Source organism: Lemur catta, chromosome 6, assembly GCF_020740605.2.
Source record: "Lemur catta isolate mLemCat1 chromosome 6, mLemCat1.pri, whole genome shotgun sequence".
NCBI lineage: Eukaryota > Metazoa > Chordata > Mammalia > Primates > Lemuridae > Lemur > Lemur catta.
In genome coordinates this window covers 5798999-5819755 of record NC_059133.1, presented here as the reverse complement: position 1 = coordinate 5819755, position 20757 = coordinate 5798999, and the positions used below count along the sequence as shown (strand labels likewise).

Genomic DNA, 20757 nt, shown 5'->3' with positions numbered 1-20757 from the left:
TGCAGTGAGTTTCCGTTAGTTGGTGGGACCACGGTGGCCTCCTGAGGTGAAGTGAGGGACAGCAGGATGGGGATGACCCACTTATTGCAAGTCTCTCCCCTCTTGAGACCCTGAGCAATGAGGGAGGTAATCACGGGTTCCACCAGGAAACTGTGCTATGCTGTCCCTGATAACACAGGTGGGGCCACCACAGGCCTCTGGAGCACCTTCTCTGCCCCTACCTGGGGCCCTGGTCTCCTCTGCCCACCCTGCTTACCCCCTAGGTGCCCTTCTCTGACTCATGTCCTGGAAAACTCCTCTTCATGCTCCCCTCTGGAGCCTCAAGGGGGCAGGTCCCACCCTGCTCTCCCTGGGGCCCCCAGCCTGGCCCCATGCCCTTCTCCTGCCATCTGTGGTTCCTGTTCTGCTTCAAGCCTCCTGAGGTGGTTGGACTTTGGTCCTCTGCGACCACAGGAAAAGGCCATCCCTGCCAGGGTTGGGGTGTCCCCAGCAGGAACAGAGCTCTACAGCCGCTGTGGCTGTCCACCACCGCCCTCCCAGCGCCCAGTGCCCAATGCCCAGAAGCCCCGCGTGGGAGCCCTAGCTCAGACACCTGGGACACGCAGCTGGGGGCTCAACACCCAGCATCTGGGGGTGCCACTGGAGTGACACAGAGCAACCACCTCTTGGGAGCCCTTAGGGAACCCAGTGGCAACAGGGTGCCCCTCTCTAGGCTCCCCTACACCTGGCCTGTGCCGGCCGTGCTGAGCCCCAGCCCAGGCGGGTACGGAGCAGGGTCCTCACCGCTCAGTAAATCCCCACGCAGAGCACACAGGAGGTTCCCAGCGAACATTCACAGGGTGGAATGAGAGGCAGCCTTCACCCTCCAGTGGACTGTAATATTTTAGCACTGAAGCAAGAAGTTCGTCTCTGATGGATAGTGCAAGATGCAGTCACTACCCGGCCACTACAAAAGTACGTGTGCAACCAGTCAGCGCTGGTCTTTAGAAACTGTTTCAAGAAGGTGGTAGGAAGGGTCTGTCCTCCTCTGAGGAATCAAGGCCCACAAGGACCACTCATGCTCTGAGGTCACTGGCCAGGCACAGAGGCTGGGAGGGCCCAGGAGGGAGCCCACAACAAAGTGCCCCAGTCACCTTGACACACTGTTATGTCTGGCCTTGGGCCCTGTGCTTGTTCTGCAAGAGCACAAGGTGTTATCACCCCGGGTGGCTGTAAAACATGAGAGACATCTCTCACCCTCCCTCCACCCCCAGCGTGGAGATGCTGCCTGGGCACCTGATTCCCTGGGATCCTGGCGAAGGCCTTAGAGTTCCCCGGGCCTTATGCTTCTCGGCCCAGGTGTCTGCCGCTCAGCAGGTCAGTCCAGGGTCCTCACTGGGGCCCACAGTGGAGGCGCCTGGGCTGCTCCAAAACCCCAGATTCCTGGCCCCAGCAATGGGGGATGCTCCCCAAGGGATTCCAGCACTTGCTCTGAGTGATGAATTCTCATGGAGATGACCTGCCCCCTTGCTACGCTGACGACATAGCAGTAGGGCGCAGTGAAGAAAGGCTGCGGGGGGAGGGGGCCTTTGGGTTCACAAGTCTCTGCACTCACATGACTGGGTGGCATGTGATTTAACCTCTTTGACCTTGGTTTCTCCCCTCCCAGAACAGGGATGCCCCACCTCGTCTGAGGCCCGGCAAGCGTGGTGGATAATAACCATCTGCTCTGGACGCCTGCTTCCCCCCGCCCTCCAGTCCTGTTTCTGGGGTGCAGCCCTCTCTCACTTCATTCCATCTCTCTCTGCAAGCGTAAGCCGGGAATCTCTGCACAGGGAAGCAAGCAGGCCCTTGGCAATGATACCTTCCAGCCCTTGCCCCCTTATGACAGAGTGAGGGAAGGGAGGGGGGGTCCAGGGCCAAGCCCCTCACCTCCTGGGAACTTGTAAATTACACGAAGGTGCCATGTACTTTTTAAATCCAGTGACTCTAGGGCCGTCCAGGCAGAATTACCTCCAACATCTCTGGAGCACTTCACAGTTTACAAAGTGTTTAGACAAAGTCATATCAGTTGATCTTCTCACTAACTCACAAAGGCAGAGAATTTCCTTTTACAACAGAAATGAAAGGGCACCCAGGATGCCACATTGCCTGTTCACTGTTTCTTCTTGGTCAAAAGCCACCATCCCGCCACCCTTGGCTCCGCGGCCTCTGCCTCGCTCTTTGGGGTCTGTCACTGACGAGGCTGCAGGGCACCTCTGTCCCTTCCTGGCCTGGCTTCCCAGATAAGCTCTCCCACCCCCAATCCCCTTCACCAGGTCTCTGCCCCCAGCCAGGCCTCCCTGCACAACCAGCGTAACCCTTCTGAACCACCTGGCCTCTACCCCTGTCCTCCCCTCCCCAGGCTCCAGGCCCTCCTCGGTGGCCCTTGTCAGCAGCATTAAGCTTCTCCCTCAGCCTGGCCATCCAGGCCACTGGCGACTTGCGTCCTCACAACCCTCCACACCAGCTTATGCATCAGTCCCTGCGTTGAGCATGCCCCTCCGTGCCTGCATTTCTGGCACAAGCTGCTCCCCCAGCAATCCCAGCCATCTTGTGTCCCTGAGCACAAGCAACTGTCCATTCCCCCTACGTACCCAGCACCTGGGTCTGCCCCTTGTCCAAGGAGGTGCAATAGCTACGGTAAGGTAAGGTGCAGGGTGCTCACCTGTGTGACCCCGTTGAAGGCAGGGATATGTTTTATGGATATCTATCCCTCTACCCATCCACCCTCCCATGTGAGCAGTTACAAAGGTGTGCTGTGTGCCAGACACGTGAACAAGTAACACACTGACACTCCACATGTAAAAACAAGCACACAATTTACCTTAAGGACATCTTGCTTGCATTTTTCTATTTTGTCTTGCAGTTTCTTGAGCTGTTCAGGGTTGAGGGACGGGTCTGCTTTGCTGTTGGCTTCTCGTGAGATGGCCAACTTCTCCTCTTTGCACGCTGCGTGGTGGGCTTTCTTTGCTGCCTCCACCTGCAGGGAGAGTGAGTTCCTGAGTTCCACGTGGCTCCACATAGTCAGTCCTCACTAGAGGTTACAGGGCCCCTGGGAATGCTTGTGCTGTCAGGATGAGAGGGAAACGCGGCACAGAGTTGTCCGTACACTAGAACAGCAACTGCCCACAACAACAATTCACTCCACAAAATTTATGAGTGTCTGCTTTGTGTCATGTGCGGTTCTAGGCACCAGGGACACAGCATGGGACAAAAGAATCTGGGCCTTCCTGAAGCTTCCACTCAGGAGCTGGGGGAGGAAAGGTGCAGTACAGATAGATTAAATGCTGGAGTGATTAGAAAGTGCTAACTGCAGACAATAATGCGGGGAGCACCAGGGGTAGGTGACAGGATTTCATGTGGAAGGGCTGAAGACAGCCACCTGAGGTGACAGGCAGCGCATGAGGAGGAGGTGTGGATGTCCCAGGGAGAGGACGCCAGGCAGCTGGAACAGCAAAATACAAAGTGCCCAAGGAGAAACCTAACACCAGTGAGGGGCTCTGCCGGGAGTCAGGTGACAGCCACATGCCTGGGGTTTTAATGGCAGTTTCACACACACTCACACACAGGTGTGTGCGTATTGATTTAACAGACCCTTCCGTATGTGAGTTAAAGAACAGATTTCATTCTAGAGGAAGAGCAGTTTGTAGCAATGGCTTCGTGGGAGGGGAGATAGTTTCATTACAAACAGGGCCAGGGACAAGAACGGAGAGAGAGGAGATGTGACAAAAGCAAAGACGGAGAAAAGGAGGGCCTGTTAGAGCCCAAACATGGAGGTGTGTTCTGGATGATTCTGAGGGGAGGAAGGCAGTGCAGCTCCTGAGAAAAGCCAGGTGCAGGGTGTGGCACGGGTATTGTCTACCCCATCCCAGTCAGGAACAGGGCCAGGCTGCAGGCAGGGCGGGGCACGCGGCCCAGGGCCGGGCTGGCTGGGTGACGGCCTCCAGCCGGCTAAGGCTCCACAAGACGCGATGGCTTCCGTTGCTACTTGTAGAAAAAGGGCTATCAGTATCATTTGCAAGTCTGGAGAAGAACCCATGCAAGAGGGAGAAAATATTTAAATTAATTCTTTCTACTAGTCCAAAGGGACTTCTAAGTCTCTCCAGTAGACACTTCCCCAGGGTTGGGGAAAGTATTGTTACTTAAGAGCTACCACCAATGTATGATTCTGGTCCTCAGTTACCAAGTCTGCTAAATGGGTCGGTAAGGATTAAATTTAAAGAATGTACCTAAGGCACTCAGTGTTGTAAGCCTGGGTAAATGTCAGCCACCATGGGCTTCTGGCCTAAGGAGTGGCTTTTCCTCTGCCAGCTGTGGCCTCCTGTGCCTAAAGCAGATGGCAGGAATTCCTGGGCATCAGGAGGGAGCACTGCTGGCGAGTGGGCAGCTCGGAGAGGCCAGGCAGGGAAGCAGCCTGCAGGACGGATGTACCTCTTTCAGCTTCTTGGCCCAGGGCTTCTGTGCCTTCCGAAAGCCATCCTCGGCTTCCTTGGTCTCCTTAAAGCCCCCCATCATCTGCTTGTGAAAGGCTTCCTTCTGCCAGTTCTTGATCTTCTCAAAGTCTTCATTCATCAGCGAGGCCTTCACCTCGAGGTGCAGCTCGCTCACCCTCTCTGCCTCGGACATCATGGCTGTCCAGGCCTTCTCCACCGTCCCGTACTGTGGCCCTGGGCACAAAGAGAAGCTGTGGGTTACCTGGCGCTGGCCTGTGGTGGGGATTTCCTATCCCCCCTCAGCTGTTCACGGGGCATTTCGGCCTCGGCCTGGCGGGGAGGTTCCCTCTGGTTGTTTCAGATCTCGCTCTCAGTGGCTCAGTGCCTTTCTCCATTCCTGAAGCTGAATTCACCCTGCCACTCTTTTGCTAGGAAAATAGGGGGACTATGTGCATTTCCTTTTTTGAAAGCCACTGAGCTCTTTAAAAATTCAAATTTTGTATCTTAGAAGTCTTACTTTGCATGTGAATTGCATTTAACTCACTCCAGGGCTTGGTGAAGCGTATGTAACTCACATGTCTCTTCACCTTGGGAGCCGTGAGAACCATTTTTTAAGTTGTGTATAAGTCACGCACAGAAAATAATAAAAAATAACACATTTTTCATTAAATTCGAATAGGATCATTTTGTTTTCAAAGTTTTTATTCTACTTTCATAATAAAACACTATGGCCCCAAGGAAAAAATTTTTTTTTCTAGTGTGGCAGTCAATGTATTAAAGGAGCCAGAGAAGGGGGAGACCCTCTGAAATGAGCTGACCCCTCTCCCAGGTGCTCGGCACCCCACATCCTGCCTCCCAGGGTGGCCCTTCGCCAGCCCGTGCTGCCTCCCCCTGCGGGAGCACTTCTGCTCACTCCCAGGAGGAGCTTGGCTTAAGCTCTAGAATGCCTGTGGGACTTGGGGATGGTCTCCTCAGCAGAATGGAAGCCCTGTCTGGGGGGAGAAAGGGGAGGGGACACAGGAACCTGCTCTGGCCCAGATGGAGACTCTCGATGGGAGTGGGGGAAGCTGAGTCACCTCACCCCCTACCCCCTGCTCTCAGTCCATAAGCAAGGAAGGTGTTAATCTGGCTGCCATTTCGGTGTAGGGGGTAGAGTGGAGTGACCTGAGGCTCAGGAAGGAGAGGGAGCTATGTCAGGGCTGAGGGTAAAAAATGAGAAGACCCGGCCAGTCCTCAGGGCACGCACAGGGGGCAAGGCCTGTGTGGGCCCAGTGAGGACAGGGAGGTGTGAGGAGGGGTCGTGGGAAGCCTCTGGGCACATACCTCTAGGGCCTGGGGGTGGCAGAAGTGTGGCCACATAAGTTTAGCCCCTCTGAACCCCCGAGCCCGTGTGTCTACAAAAGGAGCATGCTCCCTGTGCTGCCTCGCTGCGGCCAGATCCACCAGTGAGGGTGGCAAGGGTGCTTCGTAAACCTCCAGTTCCGAATAGAGATGGGATGGCACCGCCAGCTGGATCCCGAGAGAGGGCGCTTGGGCGGGTGGAAATGAACAGTAGCAGCCACCATCGGCTGAGGGAGCTGGCCTATCCCTGGCTCCTCTTCCGCCACACGTGCCTGCTCCACAACCTGGGCTCCCACCCTGTGCCAAGAACTGTGCTCTGCCCTCGACACAGCCCGAGTCCGCACTGAGGGGAAGGACAGGCAGCCGGTCTAGACACGGCTGGCCCCTTGCCCAGGGGCCTGGCTTCCCCTGGTTGGCTCATCTGAGGACAGCAGTCACGGCAGAAGATCCTGCCCCAAATCACACCCTGGGAAACTCCTACTAATCTGCTCTGTCCCAGGAGACCCCATAATCGGTCCTTTACTGCTGCAAGGCAGGTTCTAACCACAGTCCCTATCCACACAACGGTGTCCTGTAACTAAGCTGCAGAATCTTCTGAGCTTTTTGGTAGGGAGGAGAGGGGCAAAACCTCCACCATACAACACCTGTCATTATTCCCTTTAAAATTCAAAATGAGAAAGCCTGCTGCTTGTCACCATCTGGTCTTGCTATATGGCGGTGTTTAAAAATAAACAGCTGTCAGTGTTAGAAAGCAAGGTGCTGAGCAGCAAGGCCTTTTACTGGATAGAACTTCCTCAAGTTCTGCGTTAAACTGGCAAGCATAAGTGCGTCCTAAGGACAACCAGGGCTGGAATAGGAGACTCAGGTGCTGTTTGCAGAGTAGTCTTGTGTCTCCAAGAAGAGGAGATGAAAGTTATGGGGCTTGTGCCTACTGGCGATGGGCACCCTGATGCTCCTCCATAAAAACCACAGTGCCCCCCTCCCCAACCGCAAGAAACGTTCCTGCCTGCTCTGAGAGGGACTGGCACAGACAGGTCGCCATTTGCTCAAACCCCCTGGCTAGCGAGCAGTGCCTTGTACCCGGCCTCCCTACCCTTCTCCACGAGCTGCCTCCAGCGTCGGGCCCACTCGGTGAGCTGCTGTGCGTAAGCCTTCTCAATGCGTGCCCGCTCGTGCAGGCAGTTCATGAGGTCACTGCACAGGCGGTGGCCATCGTCAATCCGCTTCACAGTCCGCTTATAGTTCCCAACCTAGGAGACAGAAGCAGCTGTGAGGCAGGGGTCTTAGAGCAGCTGCCCACCTGCCGCCCCTCTCCTGGGACTGGGGCAGCCTGCCCCTTGCTGCTGCACAAATGGCCCCAGTGCCAACCAGGCCCCAGTGCTCACCTGGGGTCATGTTTACTATGGCCCTGCCCTCACAGTTTGAAAGGCACTCATGTTGTTATACAACAAGCCTCCCATTTTTACTACTAATGGGAACATACAAATCCATGAACAGGGTGCATCTTAATATTCTCTGGGCTGGGTACTGACTGGGGGCGGGGAGGCAGGCAAACCAGCTCGGGAAGGGTTATGATGGGGGGATGGTGCAGGGTTGAGGACAACTAGAAAGGCATTTCATGCAGACCAAGGGGCCAGGGATGGCTTCCCGGAGTAGGTGACATCTGACTAAAGCCTTCTGATTTAACGACATCCATCATATGCTGGGCCATTATTACTTCCCAATTATAGCAAGAAACACTATTTCTCACTGAGCACCTACTATGTGCCGGGTACCATGCTACGTGTCTTATAACTCTAAATAATGCTACCCCCTGCCAAATAGGAATAACTATCTCCATTTTACAGATGAGAAAACTGAGGCTTAGAGAAGTTATATAGTTTGCCAAGATCTTGCAGCCAACAGTGGCTGGCTGGGCTGGAGCGAAGGCAATTTTTCAAATGGTTCCAGGTAGGACAGTCTTCTTGACTTTTCTTTTCTTTTTTTGTCACCGGGCTAGAGTGCAGTGGCATCATCCTAGTTCACTGCCACCTCAAACTCCTGGGCTCAAGTGATCATCTTGCCTCAGCCTCCTGAGTAGCTGGGACTGCAGTTTCATGCTACCACACCGAGCTAATTTTTCTACTTTTGATAGAGATGGGGTCTCGCTCTTGCTCAGGCTGGTCTCAAACTCCTGACCTCAAGAGATCCTCCCACCTCGGCCTCCCAGAGTGCTAGGATTATAGGCGTGAGCCACCATGCCCAGTCTCCCAGGTAAGACTGTCTTGATGGCAAAGCTGTTATGTGCTTTGTCAAGGGCCAAGGTGAGTTTTTTAATATTATTTTTCTTAATTTTCATGAATTTGCACAGGGGCCATGCTAATCTTCTCTGTATTGTTCCAATTTTAGTATATGTGGTGCCAAAGCGAGCACCCAAAGTGAGTTTTGACTATAGTTGTCTGTCGGTATCCACGAGGGACTGGTTCCAGGATCCCCCTCAGATACTAAAATCTGTGCATACTCAAGTGCTGCGCTGGGCCCCGTGGAACCTGCACATACAAAAAGTTGGCCCTCCATATCAGCGGGTTCACATCCTGTGAGCGCCATATTTTGGATCCGCATCTGGTTGTAGATGTGGAACCTGTAGATACTGAGGGCTGATTGTATTGAAAAAAAAACCCACAGGTAAGTGGACTCATGCAGCCCAAACCTGCATTGTTCAAAGGTCAACTTACTTTTTTCCCCCACATATATAAGGAGAAATTAGGTCATCTAAATTATAAGTAATAGAATAATTGAGAAAATGTTAATGGTTAATTTGGGGTGAAAATTAAAATGTTCGACATGTTTCAGTCTTTGAGCTGATTTGAAAGGATACAAGGTAGCTGATACTTGGGCACCCAGAGGAAATATGACAGAAGAACAATCTATTATATTTTCATCCTAGAAAATATAATAGAGGACCCACTGTCCTCAAAAATCTAGTCGACCTCTTGTTGGTTTTACCTTTTCTAAAAGTCTCTGCCTGGCTGATCATTTCGGCATTTTATCTGTTTAAAGCCAAGATGGAAGTTCCTGAGAACAGGAGGGGCCAAGTGCCTGCTTGTGCAGAAAAGGGTATAGATGTGTCTCTGCAGTCACCAATGGTGCAGCCTGTTTAACTCAGATTTATGAACAATTTGAACTACCTGAGCTTCTGTCCTGAGCTGAGTGAGCCAGGTGAGGAAGAGGGCGGCGAGAGGGTCTGCCAGGAGGAGGTGGGGCAGAGGGGAGTAAGACCTTGCAAAGGGATAAGACACACAGCCCCTGCACAGATGGGGAAGGGGAGAGGGGGCTGCAGCACTTGGAGGAAAGGCAGTCCCTAAGGTGAGCTGAGAGCTCGGACAGGCCGAGATGACCTCATTCCTATGGGAACCAGAATCCTAGTGAAAAGCAGAGGCTTGGAGGGTGGTTGGCCTGGGCAGCTTTCTCCAGAGGCATGGTGAGATTTCCACAGGCTTGCCTGGAGTGTGCGAACAGCTCTCTGATCGTTCCTTCCACAGACCCCTCCCCATCCTGGTGTGGCCTGGCAGTTCCTCAAAACACAGAGCTGAACCCGAGCTTCAACCCATGCTTCAGCAGCCCCTTTTAGGAAGGCAGAAGCGAGCATTTTCAAAACCCGTTGGAAGTGACAGCACATGCTCACTTCCCTTAAAATGGGCCCTTGCTGTCATTTTGAAATTTACAGCAGGATGAAAAAAATACCCAACAAAACGCAACTCAGTATCGCTGAGCTAGTGGCAAGAGGAGCTAAGATAATGACAGCCTAATTTAGCCTTGCCAGCTGACATGTAAGCAGGATGCAGAGCTGGTCTCCACCTCCCCATTGCCAGCAGTACTCACGTCGGTAATTGCCATCAAAACATGTGTTTCGGCTCTCCAGAAACCTGCCTACCTCTTTGATTTTCAAAACTCTTGGGAAAAGATTTAGGGAAAAAGAGAGGATCTATTTCTTGAGTCATGTGTTAGTACAACTCATCAGCACACAGTAGCCGTTGTTCTTATTTGAATGACAACTCTTGAAATCTGAAAAGCAGCGATGAATACAGGAAGAATGTTTCGGTAAGCACACGGTTTAGATTTCCATGCAAGCTCTCAGTTGGTCTTGGAGGCCAAAGAGGAGCCTGCGCTGGCCATGTGACCACTGCTGGGGACAGGGGACAGGCAGGCTGAGCATAGGAGCAATGAGAAAAGTGAGTGGGCCGGACAGCAGGCACTGAGATACTCCAGCAATATCAGCCCTGCTGTCCCCTGGTAAATGAAACTGCTACATGGGGACTAGTGACAGGCCATCACTTTGAGTTTCCATCTCCATAAACCACTGGTGTCAGAGCAATGTGGCCTTCCCATTCCTTTGAGCAAGGCGCTGTAGTCTTCCTAGCAACAGAGCTACTGATGGCTGTCTTTCTAAATTGGGACAGAATCTACGCACAGGCAAAGTCACCCTTACAAAGTTACACTCAGATGACTCTGGATGAACGTATACCATTGTTTAGCCACTTCCATATCAAGCCACAGAACATTTCCATCTCCCCACGAAGTTTTCTCGGTTCCCCTGCAGTCCAGCCCTCCCCACGGCCACAGGGACCACTGCCATGATCTGTGCCCCTTTTCCAGGATGCCCAGGATGTAGCCTGGATTTTGTAACTGGCTTCTGTCACTTACACCGATCCATGTTGCTACCTATGTCAGCAGCTCATTCTTTTTTATTGCTAGGTGGTATTCTATTGTGTGGATTCACCAGCATTTGTTTATCCATTCGTCCTACTGAAGGACATTTGTGTTGTTTTCAGTTTGGGGTTATTATAAATAAAGACGCTATAAACACTCATCTACAGTCTGTGTGTGGACATGTTTTCATGTCTCTTCTAGGAGTGGAATTGCTATATGGCACATGTATGTTTAACAAAACTGCCAAACTATTACCCAGAATGGCTGTACAATTTTGCATTCCCATCAGCAATGTACAAGAGTTCCAACTGTTCTACATTCTCACCAGCACTTAGTAGTGTTAGTTTTTTAAAATCTTAGCCATTCTATTTAGTGTGTAGCAATATCTCATGGTAATTTTAATTTATATTTCCCTAATGTCTAATGATACTGATGAGAATCTTTTCTTGTGCCCATTTGCCATCTGCATGTCTTCTTTAGTAAAATTTGTTTTCTTTTTATACATTTTTTAAAAACTGAGGTATAATGACTGATTTTTAAAATGCAAGAAAATTAATTTTCAAATATTTAACTAATTGATCATACACTAAAACCAGGACATATCTAGTTAACTATTTCTGCTGTATCCATTTTGTAATTAAAAAGCTCTCTTTAGTTTCTCAAAACACTAGCTTATTTTGAGATGGCCAAATGGCAGATAACTTTACGTAGAAGTTGAAAATAAACAAGCTTTCTTCCAAACCTCTCGATTGATTCACTCACAAAACACCCATTTTTGAAGTAGGTCTAAAGCTACCATATTCCTAATTTCCTCTGAATTCAGGCTTACCCCACTCACATACTAGGATACTAAGGACAAGTGCTCAACATACATGCGCCTGGTGCAGCTGCAGGGAAGGATACCCCACTTCTCCCCTAAGCGACTGCCCAGTGGAGGGACTTGGGGCTTTGGCATAGGGCACTGGGACTGGGCACTAGGAGGAAGGGGGTGGGGGGAGTATCCTGGAGGCAACATCCAATGGGAATTTCCAAGGACAAGTGGGAGGCTCACAGATTAAAGGTGAGGTGAGGGAAAGAACTGCAGGCAGAGGGAATAGCATTGGCAAAAGGAAGAAGGTGTGCCAGCATGGCCACCTTGGGGCACTGTGAGAAGTCCCCTAGGAATGGAACTCAGAATTCGGGGTGCTAGAGATGGGGGTCAGGTGGGGAGAAACCATGAGGGCTGGACCTTGGTCCTGAAGGGTGCCATACTCGGGGACTGATGGGGTTCAGGAGGTTGGGGGGTAGTTCCTGGAGGGATGGCATGAAAGGGGCCTCCTGAGACAGGGACAGCAGCAGCAGAGACTGGAGTCCTCTGTCCTCCCAGGGGCAGATGGGGCAACAGAGGTAACGGGATCCCTGGCTTCCAGGCACCTCCCAGGCAGGCAGGCGGCCCTCCTGCATATGGCACCCTCACCCTCTCCAGGCTGTGCCTACCAGGCTCTCGGAAGAGCAGAACCACCTCCTTTCTAGCGTCCTCCTGAGGAAACTCTCCTCCTCCCCTGGGGCCACACTCCTCCCAATCAAGCTCTGCCGCCAGGGAATCCATTCCTCCCCCTCCAGCTCCCCTAGCTGCCCCCCTTCCTTCTGGCCACACACCTCTGCCTGCCAAGCTTCTAATCACTCCTCAGGCCTTCCTCAGCCCAGGCCCGGAGAACCCAGCATCAGACAAGCCTTGGTTTTAAAGTCAGCTAGGACGAGTCTGGGGCTGCAGCTCCAGCCATCCCTGTGCAGAAACACCTGCAGAATCAGAAGAGACAGCGGTAGGGCTGGGGTTTACAATGTAGGGCTGCTAGGAAGGACTGTTCAGACAGGTCACACCAGTTCCTTGCTCACCCTGTAGGCATCTAAGTGTAAATAGTCTGGAAGTGCCTTTCACAAGGACACAGGAGAATGTCAGCTTCTCTGACTTGACAGCCTACTTTTCTGGCCAACTCCTTTCTGTGGAACACAGAGGCCAAAGGCAACGGGAAAGCTGGGGGTTTGGAATCAGGCCAGTGAGATCGCTGGGATCCCTGGGTGGGTGAGAGGTAACGTGGACACAGACTTGCAGCCTCCACCCATCGGCTCCCAGTGCCAGAGCTGGGCCCCGGTGCAGGCTCAGTGACCACTACCTATTGTTAACAGAGGGCTAGCAGGTCAGGGGGCCTACAGGGGCCACACACGGGTCCCTTTATGTAGTCTTTCCATTTCATTCGTATTACCCGCCTCTTTGGTTGGTGACCATCAAGACCATCTCACAGATAAATTACCCAATTATAGCCAAAATCCCAGGGTGAAACCAGTGGCCCAAGTAAGAATGGAACCAGACAAGACCACTCCAACCATCATGTTCTCTCACCCCATGCTGCCTTGGCCCTGAGGCACCAAGGGAGCTCTAGCCCTTCCTGCCACGGCAGATCTCAGGACCACACGGGATCCCAACAGACTCTGGACACCCCCAGGAACCCAGCGAGGTTCTGGCTGTCTCGATGCCCAACAGAGCAAGGGAGCGGCATGGCTCATGGAGAGGCTGATCTGTGCCCCAGACTACCATACCCTCTCCTAGCCAGCCCCTCCTTCTATAGCCAGGCCATGGGGCACCACTGCCTCTGCCCCCAGCCAGCCTCACTTCCCACGTGCCAGGCCCGGGTGGACACAGGACCACATCGTTTTCTAATCCACTGCTCTTTCTCCACTGCTTTCCGTGGGGTCTACTGCACACAGGCACTCAACAAAAATGTGAGGGGTGGGCCAGGCCTGGTGGCTCATGCCTGTAATTGAAGAACTCTGGGAGGCTGAGGCAGGAGGAATGCTTGAGGCCAGGAGTTTGAGACCAGCCTGGGCAACATATGAAACCTTGTCTCTACAAAAAAATTAAAAAATTAACTGGGTGTGGCACATACCTACAGTCCTAGCTACTTAGGAGGCTGAGGGGGTGAGTCCTAGCTACTCTGCAGGCTTCAGCCCAGCAGCTTGAGGTCACAATGAGCTATGATCCCACCACTGCACTCCAGCCTGTGTACAGAGTGAGACCCTGTCATACATTCCTAAATAAACAAACTAAAAATGTGAGGGTAAAAACCACAAAGTGACTAGAAGAAAATGTAGAGGAATACTTTGTGACTTAGAGTAGGGATCTTTAAACAAAATTTCAAAAGTAAAAGCTATAAGGATATACATACAAATTTTATTACATCAAAAATTAGGATTTCTGTTTAGAAACTGACATCATGGACACTTAACAGACAGACTGCAAATAAGCCCTGTCTTAAATTGACAGTGACTGAAATGTGTAATACCCCAGAAAATCCTACACAACATGAAACAGACAGGGCCTGGCTAGAGGATGGGCAAAGGACATGAACAAGCACTTTCAGAGCAGAGCAGAGCACAGGATGCTAACAGCCTTGCAGAGAGACTCTCCCCGTCACAGGTACTTAGAGGGATGTGTCCGAGAACAAGGCAGCTCTTTCCCCTACAGATGGGCGACCACTGGACAGCAGGAGAGGCCAAATGTGGGTGGAGGTAGGCAGACACCCTTTCCTGTCCGTACTGTGGAGCAGCAGACTGGGCAGGCCTCTGCGAACAACCAGGCAGTAATTAAGTCATTAAACGTGCACGTGCCGCACGACAACCCAGCCATTTCACTCCAGACTTAGGTCCCCACAGAAGTGCTCCCTCGGGTCCCAGGGCAGAGCAACACAGAGGTAGGAATGATGTGCAGACAAGGTGGGCACACTGCACCCTGAACAGAAACACAATGACTGTCATCTACATGTATTTAAAATGTGTGCACATGAAGTAGGGATACAAAGGTCACAAGAACAGATGCTAATGAAAGCTGTTAACAAGCGCCTAGGTATCAACTGCAGGTAGAGAAAAGGAGAAACGGATGGGTACTGATGAGTGAGTCCCCACCCTGCCTGCTGTGACCCAGGCTCTCTGTCAGGGCACAGCTCCTTTTTCCGTCGGAGCCTTACCTGACACCACCTGGCCCTGCTGGAGCACCACGCTGCAGCGCCCATGTCTCCCGCATCGCCTGCACCCGCAGACAGGAGAGACCGAGTCCCCATGGATGGCTGCTCCGGGCTGGTCCAGCTGGGGGTCACGTGGGCCCTTGCAAACACTGAACCCATGCCTCTCAGCTTGTGTCAAAATCAGCTTGAGCGCATCAGCCTTACTTCCCCCGGGGGGACCGTAAGCCTCTTGGCAACAAGCGCCACACACTGAGTGCTTTTCATCATCAGCAGCATCATAATAGAGCATGTCTGTGCTTTGCCAGGCAGCGTACTGACAGCTATACATGTGTCACCTCACTTAACCCTATGACAATCCAGACCAGTGGGTACTATTAGTGTCCCTGTTTTACAGAAAAGGAAACTGAGGTTTGAAGAGGTACGGTCGCTCATGATCATGCAGCCAGCAACAGACAGGACCTCCCTCGGGCTGAGATGAGAGCAGGTGCAGAGCTGAGGCTTAGCGGGCCGACGGCAGGTGGTGTGCGCTCTCATCCAGCCACTGGGCTGCAGCACAGCCACGACAGGGCTCACGGCTGCAGTGCACAGGCCACTCCGGTCTCCGTCCTATGCCAATGAGGCTCATCCCAGCAGCCCCAAACTTGTAAACTACAAGGACCACTTGCCAAACACAACCTTGATCTTACCCTCAGAATGATCATGCCCTTTAACCTGTGGCCCCCGAGGGCCCAAGCACCACAATTGCTTCCTCTGCAGCCTGGAAAGGTCCAAGGGTGAGACAGCTGTGCCAAGCTGACCAATAGAAGGGAAAGCTCCTAGTGGTGTCCCTCCATGCAAGCCCGTGAAATCAAAGTCAAACATTTTATTCAAATCTGATAAAGTATGCCAAGAAGCTCCGGCACATTCTCTATCATCTTGGAAGGCAGAGATGAGAGACAACTCTTTGGGGATTGCTTAATTACAGTCCTGCAGATGGCAACAGGATGGACTAAGTATAAGCTTTGATATCTTGTTCAAATCCATCGTCGGAGCTTCGGGCCCTCTCTAACGAGGCCTTCCTCCGCCTGCTTTCACCAGGGGAGCAGCACAGATCCGGCTCTGCCCCAGAATGTGTGACCTTAGATAAGCGCTTCTCTGAGCATTTCTGTCCCTTCAGCTGTAAGGCAGAGTCAGAACTAATCTTGTGAGGGCCAAGTGCACTGGGACACGGTGGGTTTACAGTCCAGGGTGGGTTTCTTCCCAACTAGCTGTGCTGTCGGCCTGCCACGGCCACCACTTAACAAGACCTGACCTTTCGCCGGCCATTTCTTCATCCTGAGAGAAGGGGGAAGTGACCTCCAAAGACTTTCACAATTCCAGGATTTCTAATTGAAGAAACACAATTGAAGAAGATGCTGGAGCTTCTTGGCGTACTTTGTCAGCTTTGCACAAAACATTTGACTTTGACCCCACGGACTTGCCTGGAGAGACACCACCAGGAGCTTTTCTTTCTGTTGGCCAGCTTGGTATGGCCGGCTTACCCTTGGACCCTCTCCACCAGGGTACACAGGAAACCAGTTTCCAATCTGTCAATGCCACCGGCTGGCGGGCTACCCACTGAAGCGTTCATAACTTTCAATTTTTGAGGGTCTGGCAACACACTGTTGCTGTTCACAAATATTTAATGAGTACCTACTGTGTGCCAGGGACTATGGGAAGCGCCAGGGATATAATGGTGAACAAACTGTCACGGGCCCTTCCCTCATGGAACTTATGGCTAGAAAAATAACAACTGCAGACAGTGACAAATTCTGAGAATACTCTGGGCAGTCAGGGCTGCCTAGAGAAGTGATGTCTCAGGCAAGAGCATAAGGGAACTCTGATGCAAGGCCACTTTCTAAAGGCTTGTGGCAGGTGTCGCGAGGCCCACACGGAGCAGTATGCTCTGCCACCTCCTCTGTCAAGCTCCCACCATGGCTCATTTCTCCCTTGGTACCTTGTGTGGACATCAGCTGTCACACGCCAAAATGTGTTAACAGTGGGTTTTGAGGGCAATGATCATGACTTTATTTGTCTCCACCCTTCATGTCAGGCACAGAGAGAGCACCCCATAATACCTTCTTGGAGCCCAAAAGGTGTTGGGAGCTGGGATTTCCATTCCACGTGGAGAGGAGGGGACTGAGAAGTTGCTCAGAGGCACAAGCAACGAAGTAACTTATGATCCTTTATTTATCAAATTCTGATTTCAGTGAGTCACATGAGCTTTCCCCACAATAGCTAGAGAGTCAACTGCCAGTGCATCCTCAGCTAGTAACTCCACGAGGGCAATGAGCCGCTCCCAGCGCTTCTGTTACGTTACTGAAAGAGCAGTACGAGCACAAAACAACAGCCTATAAAGCTTCCAGCGAAATCCAGGCCTGAGTTAGCTTATCCCTAAGCCTATCCATGTCCCAGGCAGGCTGGGAGGGTTCCAGGACTGTCCCCTCTCCCCAGGATGTGACCTGCAGCATCACTACCTCTCATCCACATTCCCTTGGGGGCGGGGGGTGTTGCCCATGGGGAGAGCCTCAGGCAATTTTCTTCCAATCTATCCCAACCCCTACACCGAATCTTCTTTGTCAAAGGGGTGACTATCGATCTTAGGTTGGGAAATCTGTGAGGTCTTCTTGAAAAGACCAAAGAGTAAGGGGTGTCTCTGGGAAGCCACCAAGTCTGTGCCTTGCTTTCTGATGCCACACTGGGCTCCGGCAGGTGCCTGGTTTCTACATGCAGTGTGCTCAGGGGCTGTAGTGGAGTGCATGGTGGCCTCCGAAAGTGACATAGGACTCCCGGAAGCTGTGAACGTGATCTTCATTGGAAAGAGTCTATGCAGACATTAAGCAAAGGATCTCCAGATGAGATCATCCTGGATTATTCGGGTGGGCCCTGAATCCAGTGACACATTGCTGATGAGAGAAAGACAGAGGGAAATGTGACACACAGGAAAGCACAAAGGCCACGGGAAGGCAGAGGCAAAGATTGACATGAGGAAGCGTTAGCCACGCAATCCTCCCGAGTTGTTCCTTAGGCACTAACTCCAATGACAAGTGTTTTTATGCGAGAGACAGAGATCTGAGACAGACAATCAGAGAAGACCATGCAAGGAGAGGGAGGGGGAAGAGGCGGAGGAGGAGGAGGGCACCACAGAGTTGACATAAACTGAAGGACAATCTCAGGGGCAGCATCACAAGCTGAGCAGAGCCTGCCTGAGCGTTCTTTGGGCAAAAGGAGATGGTCTTGTCTACTGACATTATTGTAGCTGAGAACTTAACAGGGAGCACAGGAGCTTAGGTCAATGACTGAATTTGTTAAAGCTACTTGAGTTAATATATGCTCACTATATATAATGGCAATGTTCACCTCAATGTTTTTTTAACAAGCAGCTGAAGACTTCTGTAATAGCACTATATTTAGCTATCAAAATTTCCTAGCAGTTCCTGCCACCAAGTGGGTAATTAAAACAACGCTGCCAAAGGCACTGCAGGAACAGACTGTAGACTATGTGCTGATTACCTCCAGCTCCCACAGCAGAGGGCCAGTGTCCCCAGCCAGACCTGTCCTGATGCCCTATACCATTTACATGTGTTCATTCCTTTAACCCTCACAGTACTGCGATGTGGGTACATTAGCCCCATTTTACAGATTGGGAAATTGAGGCAAAGAAAAATTAGTAACTTTCCCAAAGCCATATACAGATAGTAAGTGACAAGACCAGGAGTGAAACCCAGGCCCCCTGGCTCCAGATCAATGTCTTCCCCGTCGCCGTTGTCTCTCTCAGTCTATCTCTCACTTCAGAGCACCCTCATCCTCTCTGCACCCACCGAGCTCAAGGCAGGGACTGATTAAAACCAGCCAGCAACATCACTCAGTCACAAAACAGAAAGGCTCCCCACGACTCTAAAGGTTTCTATCTGTAGTTCTGGTGCAGTGTTAAGAATGAGGACAGCATTTCTCAAGGCTGGCAGCTCGAAAGCGCACAGGATGTGCACTGCCCCCACCTGCTCCACAGGTGCTTCAGGCCACAGCCTCTCTGGGGGCCAGCAAGTGGGACCTGCCTGCCTATGAACCTGTACCTGAAGGTGGGGGCAGATGGGCAGCCCCGAATTCCACCCTTGTCCCAGGGACCCCTCCAAACTACGTCTTGTAACTGCTGGTGCTGATATAGCTTCATCTAGTTTCACCACCAACCCTCCTGCTGCACCATGAGATGCACCTGGCAGCGCCCCCGCTGCAGAGTGGCTGGAAACACATCTAACTGTCAAGGTTACTGTCACTCTTGCTGCCTTAAGTGAAATGTTTCCCGGGCAGATGTGCCTCTCTAGCTACTGAAATTTGAGATGGACACCTCCCAGGAAAGCTGCCACCAGCCGAGGGGCAGCAGTGGAGACTGGCTGCATGCTCTGTGCTTTTACTTCTACTGCACAAACCCGCTCCTTGAGGGCAGGGACTCTGTCTGTCACATTCCCTGCTGTACCCACACAGGGCCTAGCACACAGCAGGTGCTCAATAAATACATACTTTTAATGAAACAAAGTATTTAACTAAAAGTCAGTGATGACCTTTTTGCCCAATACAAAGGAAAGGAAAGTGTCAATAGAATTTTGAGCTCCTTGCCCATCCTTTTTTTTAAAACTTGGGCACTTGTGATCATTTGTCTGTCTTAGACGGTAATATCAGATGGCATTTGATTTTAGCCAAAAGTATACACCTAGTTCCTTTAGGTTTATAAAGCTACTTCCTTCTAGTCCCCGGCAAACACCAGGGCATCTCTCTTGTCTCTTCCACCGCCGGAGCCCCCTGTGTCAGGAGAGCACCCACGAGGGTGCTGACGTCCACGTCCTCATCTCACCCTGCCAAGCTCCCTTGGAAACCAATGGTGCCCCCCACACAGGTGAAGAACACGAGGCTCAGACCAGTTGAGCACATCCCAAGCTCACAGGGCTGGTAACGACACAGCTGGGATCAGAGCCCAGAAGTTTCTAACTGCAAAGCCTCTTTCCAAAAATCCCACAACTGCCAGGAAAGCTCAAGGGGTTTTTGCCATGGGGACCAAATCTGATAAAAAATTGACTTTCCTTTAACTAGCAGGCAGGAAAAGTGAGTGAGTGAGGCTCAGGAAGAAGGACTTCCAAAAAACCCATAAAATAACCTAATCAGGAAAGGAGTTCCTCACGGGCAGGCAGATGCCCTGACAAGCTCGAAGGCAGTTTGTTCGGCCCTCTGGCCACTTGCCTGGGCTGCCCGGCAAGATCTCGCTTCACAGCCATCTGTGTTACTACACAAAACTCTAAAGTGCCTTGCAGGCTAAGCCCAGTAATTACCGTATGTCATTCCCAGTCACACGGCTAAACAGAAGAAGGAAGATCTGCGAATGGACAGTCGCCAAGACCTTTCATAAACAGCCCCAACCTCTTTCAGTACCAAGCTCTTCGTTTTCTAGCAAGGTAGGTTCACTGCCTTCACTGGCGGCCACGGCAAACCTGAACTGGCTGAAAACAAGCATCCACATCTCTCCTGCTGCCAACTAGATCTGACTGCAAATGCCTGGCTGGTTTTGGAGAATGTTCATCTCATCCTCCAGCTCCCCCAAAATAACCGCACGGCCTGCCGGGCACCATGGGCTGGTTGCTGCAGTCAGCAAGAAGAAAGCGTGAGCATCACCTCCCAGAAGCTATCGCTGGACACTTCTACTCCAACGGAATCATCATACGTGACAGACATTTCTTCAAAGGGTGAGGGAGCAGCAGGGGATGCTTAGATTCAGGGATTCAACTTCGGATGCTCAAAATCCGCAGGTAAACCTATGAAAGAAAAACACACATCATGTGGTTTTTATTATAAATCCCCGAGGTAAAGAAGCAAGTCATCTCTATTTCATGACTTCCCATTTCCATCGAGCCTTTGATGCAGTCTAAAATGTTTCCTTTAGGTGGGGGAAAGTCAATAAACTCTAACTGCCTCTGGGCATTGCACACATGTGTATGTACCCATGTGTATGTGTATATGTCTCACATTAACAAAGTAAACCTCCACACCTTACTGAAAAGTTCAAAGAACTTTCTGAAGAACAGTTTGTGTTCTTAGATCAACAGATTGATAATCTTACTAAATGATCTTCCTCATCCTCTGGAGCAAGGGGCAGAGACCATGTGAGGACAGCACACAAAAGCAGGCAAAGCCCAGTGTCTTTGGGCTCGCCCGGCCCAAGCATCCCTACCCATCGGCAGGGCTAGGGCCTGGGATAAAATGTGAGCGGA

The 20757-nt window shown here is 51.5% G+C and overlaps 1 protein-coding gene and 1 non-coding gene across 8 annotated transcripts in view; both read right to left on the bottom strand.

Annotated features, from left to right (window-relative positions):
• The window catches only part of PACSIN2 (protein kinase C and casein kinase substrate in neurons 2), a 141961-nt gene that overhangs the window by 14527 nt on the left and 106677 nt on the right, over positions 1 to 20757 (bottom strand). For all 7 annotated transcript variants that reach the window (XM_045554738.1, XM_045554741.1, XM_045554735.1 and 4 more), the window contains exons 2-5: positions 20162 to 20301; positions 6889 to 7045; positions 4453 to 4688; positions 2846 to 3001 (exon numbers count right to left, since the gene is read on the bottom strand). In XM_045554738.1, coding sequence (XP_045410694.1) covers positions 2846 to 3001; positions 4453 to 4688; positions 6889 to 7045; positions 20162 to 20221 — 609 coding nt within the window. In that variant the 5' untranslated portion in view covers positions 20222 to 20301. The remainder of the gene's footprint in view (positions 1 to 2845; positions 3002 to 4452; positions 4689 to 6888; positions 7046 to 20161; positions 20302 to 20757) is intronic.
• Positions 8099 to 8207, bottom strand: LOC123640877. The gene has a single exon (XR_006736115.1). It is a non-coding gene; the product is annotated as a U6 spliceosomal RNA (small nuclear RNA).